Genomic DNA, 15850 nt, shown 5'->3' with positions numbered 1-15850 from the left:
AAATGGAGGAAAGCTGAAGAAAGCTTCACCCCTTCTCTTTCCTCCCACAACACTGACAGGTCTCTTGTGTTCACCTTTCACTCAACCAGCCTCCGCATTTAAAAGATCATAAACTGCCAGAGGCACCACCTCCAGTGAGATGTCATCACTATGTACATATTCCACTTCCCTTCTTTTGTCAGCATTTCTCAGGGAGCATTCCCTCCAACAAATTCTGGTCCACTCCTTCTCTACGTCCATCTCCCCACACCCCCATGGCATTATCTTATGAAATCACAGAAGGTGTGCAATGTGCTTATTTACTTCTCCTCCTCACTATCGAAGACTCCAGCCACACCTTCCACGTGAAGCAGTGACTTACCTGCATTTCACTCCATTTAGTCTAACGTATTCCCTGCTCGCAAGTGATCTTTATTATGGTCGAATGAAATACAGGCTAGGTGACCCATTTATTTTTTTTTGTGGAATATCTACATTCTGTCTCCAAAAATAACTCCAACCTTCCAATGGCAAGCTGCTTCAATACACAACAATGTTCCCATGCCAACATCTGAGATGGCCTAATAGCTCAGTGGTTAGCACTGCTGCCTCATAGCAGCACGATTCAATTCCACGTGCAGACACCTGTCTGTGTGGAGTTTGCATGTTCTCCCTATGTCTGTGTGGGTTTACTCTGGGTGGTCCAGTTTCCTCCCATAGTCTAAACAGGTGGATTTTCATACATTGGGAAATGTAGGGTTACAGTGATAGGGTGCACCTGGGTGGGATGCTCTTTGGCAGAGTAAGTGTGGACTTGACGGGCCAAATTACCTGCTTCCACACTGTAGGGATTCTGTCTTTTTCTGCCTTGGTCCTGCTGCAGTTCTCCAGCAAGCTCAATGCAAGCTGAAGGAACAACATCTTATTTTTCACTTAGGGACATTACAGCCTTCAGAACTCCACATTGAATCGAACAATTTTAGACCTCCTTCCATAACTGTTATCCACCCTCACACTCTAAGTTCTGTCCTTTCTGCTTTCAGATTGGAAACCCATTTTTAACCACTCACAGCCCCTGTTATCACCTATCATGCTTCTCTTCTTCCCTGGTTTACTATCAACAATTTTTTTCATTTATCTACCTCTTCTTCTCTACCTAGGCTCTCTCCACACATTCGCTCACTCCTTTCCACCTCCCCTCCCATGCCTGTAACATCAGCATAAAATATCATCTTTCTCAAGCTATCATTAATTCCAAAAGGCTACCAGGCTCCATGTTAGAACATAGAACATAGAACATAGAACAGCACAGAACAGGCCCTTCAGCCCACAATGTTGTGCCGACCATTGATCCTCATGTATGCACCCTCAAATTTCTGTGACCATATACATGTCCAGCAGTCTCTTAAATGACCCCAATGACCTTGCTTCCACAACTGCTGCTGGCAACGCATTCCATGCTCCCACAACTCCCTGCGTAAAGAACCTGCCTCTGACATCCCCTCTATACTTTCCTCCAAACAGCTTAAAACTATGACCCCTCGTGCTAGCCATTTCTGCCCTGGGAAATAGTCTCTGGCTATCAACTCTATCTATGCCTCTCATTATCTTGTATACCTCAATTAGGTCCCCTCTCCTCCTCCTTTTCTCCAATGAAAAGAGACCGAGCTCAGTCAACCTCTCTTCATAAGATAAGCCCTCCAGTCCAGGCAGCATCCTGGTAAACCTCCTCTGAACCCTCTCCAAAGCATCCACATCTTTCCTATAATAGGGCGCCCAGAACTGGATGCAGTATTCCAAGTGCGGTCTAACCAAAGTTTTATAGAGCTGCAACAAGATCTCACGACTCTTAAACTCAATCCCCCTGTTAATGAAAGCCAAAACACCATATGCTTTCTTAACAACCCTGTCCACTTGGGTGGCCATTTTAAGGGATCTATGTATCTGCACACCAAGATCCCTCTGTTCCTCCACGCTGCCAAGAATCCTATCCTTAATCCTGTACTCAGCTTTCAAATTCGACCTTCCAAAATGCATCACCTCGCATTTATCCAGGTTGAACTCCATCTGCCACCTCTCAGCCCATCTCTGCATCCTGTCAATGTCCCGCTGCAGCCTACAACAGCCCTCTACACTGTCAACGACACCTCCGACCTTTGTGTCGTCTGCAAACTTGCTGACCCATCCTTCAATCCCCTCGTCCAAGTCATTAATAAAAATTACAAACAGTAGAGGCCCAAGGACAGAGCCCTGTGGAACTCCACTCACCACTGACTTCCAGGCAGAATATTTTCCTTCTACTACCACTCGCTGTCTTCTGTTGGCCAGCCAATTCTGTATCCAAGCAGCTAAGTTCCCCTGTATTCCATTCCTCCTGACCTTCTGAATGAGCCTACCATGGGGAACCTTATCAAATGCCTTACTGAAGTCCATATACACCACATCCACAGCTCGACCCTCATCAACTTTTCTAGTCACATCCTCAAAAAACTCAATAAGGTTTGTAAGGCATGACCTACCCCTCACAAAGCCGTGTTGACTGTATTTGATCAAGCCATGCTCTTCCAGATGGTCATAAATCTTATCCCTCAGAATCCTTTCTAACACCTTGCAGACGACAGACGTGAGACTTACCGGTCTATAATTGCCGGGGATTTCCCTATTTCCTTTCTTGAAGAGAGGAATTACATTTGCCTCTCTCCAGTCCTCAGGTACGACTCCAGTGGAGAGCGAGGATGCAAAGATCTTCGCAAGTGGCGAAGCAATTGCATTTCTCGCTTCCCAAAGCAGCCGAGGACAAATCTGATCCGGGCCTGGCGACTTGTCAATCTTAATGTTTGACAAAATTTTCAGCACATCAGCTTCGTCTATCTCTATCCATTCCAGCATGCACACCTGCTCTTCAAAGGTTTCATTCACTACAAAGTTTGTTTCTTTCGTAAAGACAGAAGCAAAAAACTCATTTAGGGCTTCCCCTACCTCCTCAGGCTCCACACACAAGTTCCCTATGCTATCCCTGATCGGCCCTACTCTTTCTTTGACCATTCTCTTATTCCTCACGTAAGTGTAAAATGCCTTTGTGTTTTCCCGGATTCCTTCTGCCAAGCCTTTCTCGTGCCCCCTCCTGGCTCTCCTCAGACCATTTTTGAGCTCCTTCCTTGCCTGCATGTAATCCTCTCTAGCTGAACTTGACCCTAGCTTCCTCCACCTTATGTAAGCTACCTTCTTCCTTTTCACTAGAAGCTCCACCGCTCTCGTCATCCAAGGTTCCCTAATCTTACCCCTTCTTGTCTGTCTCAGAGGGACATATTTACTCATCACTCCCAACAACTGTTCCTTAAACCGTCTCCACATGTCGATAGTTCCCTTACCATGGAACAACTGCTCCCAGTTAACTGTGCTTTCTCTCCACAGATGAATCCAGGCCCATTGAGTTTTCTCAAGCAATTTTTAAAGCATCCTGTTGTTTGTTCTATTACAGAAGAGGGGGATTTCTAAGTCCTTGTCCATGAATCACAAAAAGCTAGTATCCAGATTCAGTGGGTAATAGGGAAGGTAAATGGAATATTAGCCTTTGTTTCAAAGAGAATGAAAGCTTGGAAATTTTGCTAAAACTACACTAAGCAGAAATCAGATCAGTAATGAGGCGGAATTTCTTCTCTTAGAGTGTTGTGAATCTGTGGAATTCTTTACCAGAGAAGGCTGCTGGGGCAAGGTCAGTATAAATCTACTTATCCCACCTTGAAAGTAATTAATAAGTAACAGAATCCACGGTTATGGGGGGAAAAGGCAGAAAAATGGTGTTGAGGAATAATTTTTTTTACTATGTCCTGCAGTTCTATCACCTTGACAAATAGTGGAAATTGTGATTCAGTGTTTGGCCATGCAGGGTGGTGTTCTCTGTGTAGTGCCTTACAGGTCTACATCACAGAAAATTGCTCTGGTCAAAAACAACCCCCCAGCAGCCTTGTATGCCTTGATATTGCACATGCACATCTAAATACTTCTTCAATGTTATGGGTATTTCTGCCTCCACAGGCATTCAGTTCGAGATTCCCATCTGATGGATGAAAATATTTTTCCTTATGTCTCCTCTAATCTCCTCCCCCTTACCTTAAATCTATGCCCCCGATCATCGATCCCTTCACCAAAGGAAAAGTTCCGTCCTATCTGAGGCCCTCAATTTTATACATAGAGGTCTCGTCATAGAAGTCTAAAGCATGGAAACAGGCCCTTAGGCCCAAATTGCCCATGTCAGCCAGTTTTCACAATCAAACCAGTCCCATTTGCCAGCATTTGGTCCATATCCTTCCGTACCTATCCTGTCAATGCATCTGTCTAAACATTTCTTAAATGACAAAATTATATTTGCTTCCACCACTATTTCTGGCAGTCTGTTCCAGATACTCACCACCGACTGTTGGGGGAAAAAAAAATTGCCCCCGGACCCTTTTTGGGTGACCCTTCTCACCTTAAACCCAGTTTTAGACTTACGTACCATGGGGAAAAGCTGTTAGCTAACTACCTTTTCTATGCCTCTCATGTTTATATACACCACTAAAAGGGTCACCAACACAGCCTCCTATGCGCTAGGGGAAAAAGTCCCAGCCTATCCAACCTGTCCTTATAACTCAAAACTTCCAGTTAAGGGAGCATCCTAGTAAATCTTTTCTGCACTCTTTCTCATTAAATAACATCCTTTTCTGTAGGTGGGTGACCAGATTGCTCGCAGTCCTCTAAATCTGGCCTCACTAATGTCTCGTACAGCTGCAGCAAGACATCCCAAATACAATACTCAGTGCCCTGGCTGACGAAAACAAGCATGCCGAAAGACATCTTGACTATCCTGTCGACCTGTAACTGCACTTTCAAGGAGCTATGAAACTGTACCCCTAGGTCTGTTTGTTCTGTAACAATCTCCAGGGCCCTACCATTCACTGTGAAAGTCCTGCCCTTGTTTGACCCACCAAAATGTAACATCTTGCATTTATCTAAATTAAACTTCTACCATTCCTCAGCCCACTGACCTAGTTGATCAAGACCTCACTGCGTTTCCAGATAACCAGCTTCATTGTCCACTATATCACCAATCTTGGTGTCAGCCACAAACTTACTAACCATACCTCTTTAAATTCTCATCCAAATCATTTATATAAATGACAATAACCGTTTTCCCAGCAATGATCCCTGTAGCAACCACTGGTCACAGGCCTCTAGTCTGAAAAATAACCCTTGACCACCACCTCTGTCTTCTACCATCAATCCATTTTTGTATCCAGTTGGTTTGGTTCTCTCTGGATCCATGAATTTTAACCTTTGTCAACAACCTACGAGGGAGTACTTTGTCAAAGGCCTTGTTGAAGATAATGCAGACATCTTTCACATTGTCTTCACCTACATTTTTGGTCACCCCTTCAAAAAACTCATTCAAATTCGTGAGACACTATTTCCCAAACACACAGCCATGCTGACTATCCCAAATGAGTCTATGCTTTTCCAAATGCCTGTAGATCCTATCTCTCAGAATTCCCCCCTTAACTAACAGTGACAGGAGTTTCAAAAGCAATGTTGCTGGAAAAGCTCAGCAGGTCTGGCAGCATCTGTGAAGAAAAATTCACAGTTAACGTTTCAGATCCAGTGACTCTTCCTCAGAACTTAGTAGACATTAGGCTCACTGATCTGTAGTTCCCAGGCACTTTCCTGCAATATTTCTTAAATAATGACACAGCATTAGCCACCCTTCAATCTTCAGGCATTTCATCCATAGTGGCTGACATACATCCTAAATTATCTCCACTCAGTCTGCTCTGCTCTAAGGAAAGCAACTTCAATCTGTCCAATCTCTCTTCATAACTAAAAGTCTCCAACAAGATAATGTCCTGGTAAATTTCCTCTGCACCGTCTCCAGTGCTATCACATCCTTACTATAATACAAATTCTACAACTGCACATTATACTCCAGCTACAGTCTAACTGACATTTAATACAGTTCTAACAAAATCTCCCTGTTCTTAAATTCAATGCCTTACCTAATAAGGACTAGTATCCCATATGCCATCTTAACCACTTTATCAACCTGTACCACTACCTGAAGTGGCTAGTGGATATACTCACCAAATCCCTCTGATTCTTGGTGCTTCCCAGGGTTCAATTGCTCATTATGCCTTTTTTGTCATCACTTTATATGTATACAGACTAAACTCCATTTGGCACTCATCAGCCCATCTGACTAGTCTGTCTATATCTTCTTGTAATCTAAGGCTATTGTCCTCACTAATTATCACTCTACCAATTTTTGTGATCAAGTCTTGCGCATTCAAGTCTGCACCATTAATATGTAACACAAACAGAAAGGGCCATGGCACTGATCCCTGCAGATCACTGCCAGGCACTATGGAAGTAGAGTGCGCTGGAGTCTGTTTTACAGGTGTGTGGTTAGGTGTACAGTCGAGTCATGGAGATGTACAGCACAGAAACAGACACTTCGATATCCTAAATTAATTTAGTCCCATTTGGCCCATATCACTCTTAAACCATTTGTATTCGTACATCCATCCAGAGGCCATTTAAATGTTGTAATTGTACCAGTCTCCACCACTTCCTCTGGCAGTTGGTTCCACATAAGCAGCACCCTCTGCATGAAAAAGTTGTCCCTTAGGTCCTTTTTAAATCTTTCCCTTCTCATCTTAAACCTATGCCCTCTAGTTTTCGACTCCCCTACCCTGGGGAAAAGATCTTGACTATTCATCCTATCCATACCCCTCATGATTATGCACATTTCTACAAGGTCACTTCTTAGCATCCAATGCTCCGGGGAAAAGAGCCCAGACTATTCAGCCTCTCCCTACAGCTCAAGCCCTCCAAATCTGGCAAAATCCTTAGAAATCTTGTCTGAACCCTTTCAACATCCTTCCTGTGGCAGGGGGACCAGAACTGAAAGCTGATATTCCAAAAATGGCCTAACCAATGTCCTATACAGTGCAAAAACGTAGGTGTTCTGCCAAGCGGTCCCCAAGCCTCTGCTTGGTTTCCCCGATGTAGAGGAGGCCACAATGGGTACGGCGGATGCAGTATACCACATGCTCACCTGTACCTCTGCTAATGCTTGGAGACTGATTGGCAGAACCCCTATGCTTGGTTCGCAATAAACAACTGCACCTCCCAGTCATGAACCATTTCAACTCCCCCCTCCCCACCCAACTCCTCAGATGACATGTCCATCCTGGGCCTCCTGCAGTGTCACAACGATACCACCCGAAGGTTGCAGGAACAGCAACTCATATTCAGCTTGGGAACCCTGCAGCCCAATGGTTTCAATGTGGACTTCACAAGCTTGAAAATCTCCCTCCCACTACCGCATCCCAAAACAAGCCCAGCTCATCTCTGCCTCCCTAACCTGTTCCTCCTCTCACCAATTCCCTCCTCCCACCTCAAACTGCACCCCTATTTCCTACCTACTAACCTCATACCACTCCCTTGACCTGTCTGTCCTCCCTACCTCCCCACCTACACTCACCTTTACTGGCTCTATCCCTGCCTCTTTGACCTGTCTGTCTCCCCTCCACCTATCTTCTCCGCTATCCATCTTCAATCCGCCTTCCCCCCTCTCCCTTTTTATTTCAGATCCCCCTTCCCCTCCCTCATTTCTGTTGAAGGGTCTAGGTCCAAAATGTCAGCTTTCCTGTTCCTCTGATGCTGCTTGGCCTGCTGTGTTCATACAGCTCTACACCTTGTTATCTTGGATTCTCCAGCATCTGCAGTTCCTACTATCTCTTATGCAGGTTAACTGCTCCTTTTTTCTCACGTCCCTTGTGCTACCGGTTCTCCTTTTTTGTTTTAAATCGCCTTGTGTTGATCTTCTTTTTCCAAAGTTCCAAAAAAAACAACAGCTTATAAACAGTAATTATTGCTCCAAGAATTGAGGAAATCAATTACAATACTCAAAAAAGAAGCAGCTCTGACAGCCACAATTTTCTCCCATCCTCCATCTAGGATTACCCAGAATCCACATCTTGCATTAGTATAATGGCTGTCCAATGTGTCCTTTAGCTCAGGAAAAATATGAACCAGTCTACTACAGCAAGGGTCATCCCCACAAATAAATTTCTGGGACAGGGTTGGGTGTAGCTTGTTCATCTACAATGTGAACAGATTTGGGGTTCAGAACAACTTCCTGGAGTTGCACACTCATCTGTTTTCTTCAGGTAATAGTCTTGTTGTGAATCTGTAATTTGGGTACAGGCACAAGATGGCTGCTGGTGCAAGTTAGCAACAAAATGGCTTCCAGCCTGGGAACTGTAAATTCTGCCAGATCTGCTCTTTTAGCCTGGGAACTTTGGACACAGTGTAAATCTAGACCTGGCGGGGCTCTCGATTCAATGTACACCACTGACCATATACCTCAGAGTAGCAGTTCGGTTGTGCCAGTACATGATGGTTCATTCATGATGGTTCGACAAGTAGGCCAATGTGCCAGACTACGTCATACATTCAATGAGGTCCAACATGGTTCCGCAATATGTGATTCTCTTGAGAGCCATATTCAATGAAAGCAGTTAATGAAAAGATCTTATCACAGGCACCTCTTATGTTAAGCTGCATGGTGCACATTTAAGGTGTTCTCTTAATCCACCTTGACTGCCCATAGCATCTGCTAGAAGTGGGGGTAGTGGCTAGTCACTTGATGGTAATCTACCTGGTCATGGGAGGCCAATGATTTGAAGAATGATCCAAGCTTTGGCAAAAATATAAAACCACTGGCCTTATAAAATGAGGATAAAAATTTTGGAATTGGTTTTGTCAAACAGGCCAATGACCATAATGAAATTTTACATCCAAAACAATAACCTTGTTTCTTTCTTTTCTGCAAATAACTGTTTTCAGTGTGTTCTGATCTGTTGCCAAAGCAGAAGTTGACTTAGTAATATGACTATAATCACCTATTACAGACACCTGAACACTTAATCTGTTTGTTAAAAATTCCTCTTTCTGTTATTCTACTGGTGGCCTTCATTTTTTTATGTTGAAAGGGTTTCTTCTCATATTGCAAAAATAATTTCCAGACAACTCTATAAATATTTTATGGTAGGGTCTTCATTTTGGTAATGAGCTATGTATCTGGCTTCTAAGTGCTAATTAGTCTGGAACATAAAGTAATGATATCTTATTCATTTATGTTTCTCATCAGCCCCAAAGTTAAAAAGGGAAAATTACTTGATTCATAGGAACTGCTGAAGTTCATAGATCACCATTAATTTTTCTAAAATATTAATGGTGAGGTTAAGAGCAATAATTGAAGAGTTAATCAGATAGCATGTTCCAGCAACCACAATGAGCTATGTAAATTGCCTTGTCCTTGCAGAAACCTCGTCAAATCCACAGCACATCAGAGGACTAAACATTCAAACATTATGGAACAGCATGAAGCCGTTACGTGTGGAGAATTATGGCCTTGAATCATGCCAAAAAATGTTAGGGTTTGCCTTTTGATATACAAGCAAGTTCTTAATGGCAATGAGTTAAGATTACTCCCAAATAACATCCTAAGTCAATAAATTAATTTTTGCTTGCAGCTTTGAAATATTGCTGGAGATTTGAAAGAGTATGCAGGTTTTAAAATTTTTTTTGTTTCATTATCCATACTACGCTTCTCTCTATTTTGTTTTCTGTATACAAATAAAATATTCTAATTTACACTTTCCAGTTCAGAATTTGCACTACTTGTGAATAAATCTTAAATCCAAATGTTTAAGGAGATAGGTAGCAGTTTACCCTGTTCATATGAATTCCAGATACTTCACAGCAGCTGATGAATGTCAAAATGGCTGTCTAATTACATCAAATGATGTAGACAAGCTGGTCAGATAGCTTGAGCAGTGGCAAATGGAATTCAATCCAGATAAATATGTGATGATGCACTAGGGCAGGACAAACAAGGCAAGAGAATACATGATGAAAAGTAGAACCCTGGGAAGCACCAAGGATCAGAGTGACTTGGTGTGCATGTACACTGGTCCCTTAAGATATCAGAACAGTTTATCATCAATCATCAAATTCCTACAGTGTGGTAATAAGCCATTTAGCTCAACAAGTGCACATTGTCCCTCCAAAGAGCATCCCATCCAGACCCATCCCCATCCCCATCCCCCTACCCTTTCCTGTAACCCTACATTTCCCCATAGCTAATCCGCCTAACTTACACACCCCTAGACACTCCAGGCGTGGCCAATCCACCTAATGGGCACATCTTTGGACTGTGGGAGGAAACCCACAGGGAGATGTGCAAACTCCAGGTTCAGTGGTTAGCACTGCTGCCACCATGCCATTGGATAAAGTACTTAAGAAGGCATATGGTGTACTTGCCTTTATTATTGAGGTTTAACAGGAAGATTATGCTGAAACTCTATAAAATGCTGCTTATGTCACAGCCATAGTATATAGTTTGCAGTCCACATTTTAAAAGCGTTATGATCGTACTGGAGTAGTGCAGAGGAGATTTACCAGAATGACTCCTGGCCAGAAAGTTTCAGTTATGAAGACAGGTTGGACAGGTGGTGATATTTTCCTTATAGCAGAAGAGATTAACATGATTGAGATGCATAAAATAATGAAGGGCACAGATCGGTATCACCAGGGGACATTGGTTAAGATAAGGGGCAAGAGGGTTACAGGACATGTGATTAAAAATATTTTTCACTCAGAGGCTGGTAGGAATCTGGAACTTATTACCTGTAAGGGCAGTAGAGGCAGAAACATTCATAGCATTTTAAAGTATTTACATACTCACTTGCAATGACAAAGCAGACAAGGCAATGGGCCAAGAGTTGGAAAATGGGATTGGAATAGCTAGGCAATTGCTTTTGATCAGCATGGAGGTGAAGAGCTGAAGGGCCTTTTTCTGTGCTGAACACCTCTATGACTCTATGGTTTAAAGCCAGATAGATAGTCCATTTGCAAATGTATAAATACTGAATGTGCACCACCATTCATTCATTGTTCACCACATAATATGACCTATTTCATTGATAAGAAAGCATCCTACCCCATGTCTGGGCAACACCAATGACATATTTTGGACTTTCAGCTAACTTTCTAAATGTATTCTCTACACTGCACCCATAAAAACAATGGTGTAGAGTGACACAGAACATAGAAAGAACACAGAACAGTACAGCGCAGTACAGCCCCTTTGGCCCTTGACGTTGCGCCAACCTGTGAAACCAATCTGAAGCCCATCTAACCTACACTATTCCATTATCATCCACATGTTTATCCAATGACTATTTAAATGCTCTTAAGGTTGGAGAGTCTATGACTGTTGCAGGCACGGCATTCCATGCCCTTACTACTCTCTGAATAAAGAGCCTACCTCTGAATTCTGTCCTATATCTATCACCCCTCAATTTAAAGCTTTGTCCCCTCGTGCTAGCCATCACCATCTGAGGAAAAAGGCTATTACTGTCCTATCTAATCCTCTGATCATCTTGTATGTCTCTATTAAGTCACCTCTTAACCACCTTCTCTCCAAGGAAAACAGCCTCAAGTTCCTCAGTCTTTTCTCACAACATCTTCCCTCCGTACCAGGCAACATCCTGGTAAATCTCCTGTGCACCCTTTCCAATGTTTCCACATCCTTCCTATAATGCGGCCACCAGAACTGTACGTAATACTCCAAATGTGGCCGCACCAGAGTTTTGTACAGCTGCAACATGACCTCATGGCTCCGAAAATTAATGCCTCTACCAATATAATCTAACACACCGTATGCCTTCTTAACAACCTAGGTGGCAACTTTCAGGGATCTATGCACGTGGACACCGAGATCTCTCTGCTCAACCACACTACCAAGAATCTTACCATTAGCCCAGTACTCTGTATTCCTGTTACTAAGTAAATCACCTCACACTTTTCCGCATTAAACTCCATTTGCCACCCCTAAGCCCAGCTCTGCAGCTTATCTATGTCCCTCTGTAACCTGCAACATCCTTCCACAATATCCACAACCCCACCGACTTTAATGTCATCCGCAAATTTACTAACCCATCCTTCTACGCCCTCATCCATTATAAAAATGACAAACAGCAGTGGCCCCAAAACAGATCCTTGCGGTACACCACTAGTAACTGAACTCCGGGATGAACATTTCTCATCAAACACCACCTTCTGTCTTCTTACAGCTAGCCAATTTCTGATCCAAACTGCTAAATCACCCTCAATCCCATGCGTCCGTATTTTCTGCAATTGCCGTGGAAAAAAAAAAGGCTGTTTTCCTTGGAGAGAAGGTGGTTAAGAGGTGACTTAATAGAGACATACAAGATGATCAGAGGATTAGATAGGACAGTAATAGCCTTTTTCCTCAGATGGTGATGGCTAGCACGAGGGGACAAAGCTTTAAATTGAGGGGTGATAGATATAGGACAGAATTCAGAGGTAGGCTCTTTATTCAGAGAGTAGTAAGGGCATGGAATGCCGTGCCTGCAACAGTCATAGACTCTCCAACCTTAAGAGCATTTAAATAGTCATTGGATAAACATGTGGATGATAATGGAATAGTGTAGGTTAGATGGGCTTCAGATTGGTTTCACAGGTTGGCGCAACGTCAAACATGTGGAACCTTATCAAACGCTTCACTAAAATCCATATACACCACATCAACCGCTTTACATTCATCCACCTGTTTAGTCACCTTCTCAAAGAACTCAATAAGGTTTGTGAAGCACGACCTACCCTTCACAAAACCGTGCTGACTATCCCTAATGAAATTATTCCTTTCCAGATGATTATAAATCCCATCACTTCTAATCCTCTCCAACGCTTTACCCACAACCGAAGTAAGACTCACTGGTCTATAATTACCAGAGTTGTTTCTACACCCCTTCTTGAACAAGGGGACAACATTTGCTATCCTCCAGTCTTCTGGCACTATTCCTGTAGACAATGACGACATAAAGATCAAAGTCAAAAGCTCTGCAATCTCCTCCCTAGCTTCCCAGAGAATCCTAGATACATCCCATCTGGCCCGGGGACTTACCTACTTTCACACTTTCCAGAATTGCTAACACCTCCTTATGAACCTCAATCCCTTCTAGTCTAATAGCCTGTATCTCAGTATTCTTCTCGACAACATTGTCTTTTTCCTGTGTGGATACTGACGAAAAATATTCATTTAGCGCCTCTCCTATCTCTGTAGACTCCACGCACAACTTCCCACTACTGTCCCTGACTGGACCTAATCTTATTCTAGTCATTCTTTTGTTCCTGACATACCTAGAGAAGGCTTTAGGGTTTTCCTTGATCCTACCTGCCAAAGACTTCTCATGACCCCTCCTGGCTCTTCTGAGCACTCTCTTTAGGTCCTTCCTGGCTAACTTGTAACTCTCAAGCACCCTGAGCCTTCACGCCTCATCTTTACATAAGCCTCCTTCTTCCGCTTGATAAGAGATTCAACTTCTTTATTAAACCACAGTTCCCTCGCTCGACCACTTCCCCGCCTGACAGGTACATACTTATCAAGGACACGCAATAGCTGTTCCTTGAACAAGCTCCACATTTCAATTGTGCCCAGCCCCTGCAGTTTCCTACTCCATCCTATGCATCCTAAATCTTGCCTAAACACCTCATAATTGCCTTTCCCCCAGCTAAACTCTTGCCTTGCGGTAGATACCTATCCCTTTCCATCGCTAATAAATGTAACTGAATTGTGGTCATTATCACCAAAGTGCTCACCTAACTCCAAATCTAACACCTGGCCTGGTTCGTTAACTAGTACCAAATCCAATGTAGCCTCGCCTCTTATTGGCCTCTCTACATACTGTGTCAGAAAACCCTCCTGCACACATTGGACAAAAATTGACCCATCTAAAGTACTCGAACTATAGCATTTCCAGTCAATATTTGGAAAGTTAAAGTCCCCCATAACAACTACCCTGTTACTTTCGCGCCTGTCCAGAATCATCTTTGCAATCCTTTCCTCTTTCAGAGGCCTATAGAAAACTTCCAACAGGGTGACCTCTCCTTTCCTGTTTCTAACCTCAGCCCATACTACTTCAGTAGACGAGTCCTCATCAAACGTCCTTTCTACCACCGTGATACTGTCCTTAACTAACAGTGTCACACCTCTCCTTCTTTTACCACCTTCCTGATCTTACAGAAAGTCTAAACCCCGGAACCAGCAACAATCATTCCTGTCCCTGCTCTGTACATGACTCCGAAATGGCCACAACATCGAAGGCCTAGGTATCAACCCATGCTGCAAGCTCACCTACCTTATTCCGGATGCTCCGGACACTAAATAGTTAACAAATTTAAATCACATATGTACCCTGTGTCATTTTCAACAAGTGGACAACCATTGTTGAACAAATAAAATGAGAAAGAAATGTCAGAAAACTGCTGTTGCCACGAGTAGAGCACTCAAAGCGAGAATCAAGTTGCTAGAGTGCTTATCACACTCATTGAATATTTTGAAGGCCAAGGTTATAAAATGTTCAGAATAGTTAAATAATGAGAAACTTACCATTTGTTTAATTGCATTAAGCAGTAATCTTCTCCCAGATAATTTGTCAAAATCAGCAACAATCCAAATAGTCACTGCATAAATGATATCCTCATCTGAAAGTAAGAAAGACTCATTTGACGTCTGTAATGCTCAGTGGTGATATTCTCGGTACATATTACACATAATTATCCCATAACAACTAAAGAATTGCATGTTTTTGCAGTTACCTAGATTATCTAAGCCAAATCATTGAAAGCCCATTACATTCATCGCTTCTAGGCAGAAAAGGAACGCATCTAATCTGGTGAGAAACAGAGGACTGGATTTTGCCATCTTGACATGGATGCAGAGTGAAAGGAGGTGGGCCAAGTGAATTCTGGGATGTCTGCCTCCAGTTTCATTGTATAGTATTTTTGAGGGTGTGGCAGAAAGGTGTGTATCATGAACCAACATTGAGCAATCCAGATGTCTGCAACTGAATTGCAAGGGATAGTGATTACAGACCTTCACCGACACTCATGGCTTGAGAGAAAGGCCAGGCACACAGCATCTCAGAGGGGTTTTGGAAATCGAGGATATCTGTTCTAGGGTCATTTTGATTACGTTGTTCACGTCTCCCCATGATGTAATGCTGTATTAAACACATAACTTATTGTACAGTTATTAATAATAGGGCCTTCTTTATAAGGGGTACATCATCCTTAAATTGATCAACATGGACAGAGAAAAGGTGCATGTTTCACTTTATTTAAACAGGGCCAACCACACCCCTTTAGCAGAGGGTTATTAAGAGAAGCTACACCCTCAACACTAGCATGACCTGAATGAAAGAGACCCTACAGAAATGCATTTTGTTTGTGATAACTGTGTCTATTGATCTTGGATTGACTAAAGGTAAAAGCTACCTTAGTCTTACCTAATAATAGGGTTGCTCTCTCATCAGAGAGAGAGACAACTGGTGGTATTTTAATCTCAGGGTCACCATACCCCAGGAAAGGAAGGGATTAAGAAGGAGAGTCCTTCATGGTAACATCAGTCCACACGGGAAGTGAACTTACACTGTTGGCATCAGTCTACATTCCAGCCAGCTAAGCTAACCAATCCCCTGCTTGTTGTTAAGTCTGTTAGGATATCAGACCCATGATAGGTGGTTAAGCTCTACCAAACAAAGTTGGAATTGTGTTGGTAATGTCATCTCTGTGATATGGAAGTTGTTAAAAGATTTGAGATACATACTGTGCTGTACCTACAATTTAAAATGGAGCATATAGTTTCCACTGCCTTTTACTTTATTATTTGTGGTTTGATTGACACAGTAAAAAGGGTACAAAAACAAAGTTGCTGGAAAAGTTTAGCAGGTCTGGCAGCATCTAT

At 42.8% G+C, this 15850-nt stretch overlaps 1 protein-coding gene across 1 annotated transcript in view; it reads right to left on the bottom strand.

Moving 5' to 3' along the window:
• Positions 1-7793: 7793 nt before the first annotated feature.
• The window catches only part of LOC125453242 (UDP-glucose:glycoprotein glucosyltransferase 2), a 177527-nt gene continuing 169470 nt past the window's right edge, over positions 7794-15850 (bottom strand). Inside the window, exons 22-23 of the mRNA XM_059646959.1 lie at positions 14495-14589; positions 7794-7838 (exon numbers count right to left, since the gene is read on the bottom strand). Coding sequence (XP_059502942.1) covers positions 7794-7838; positions 14495-14589 — 140 coding nt within the window. The remainder of the gene's footprint in view (positions 7839-14494; positions 14590-15850) is intronic.

Source organism: Stegostoma tigrinum, chromosome 6, assembly GCF_030684315.1.
Source record: "Stegostoma tigrinum isolate sSteTig4 chromosome 6, sSteTig4.hap1, whole genome shotgun sequence".
NCBI lineage: Eukaryota > Metazoa > Chordata > Chondrichthyes > Orectolobiformes > Stegostomatidae > Stegostoma > Stegostoma tigrinum.
This window is presented reverse-complemented; position numbering and strand designations above follow the sequence as displayed.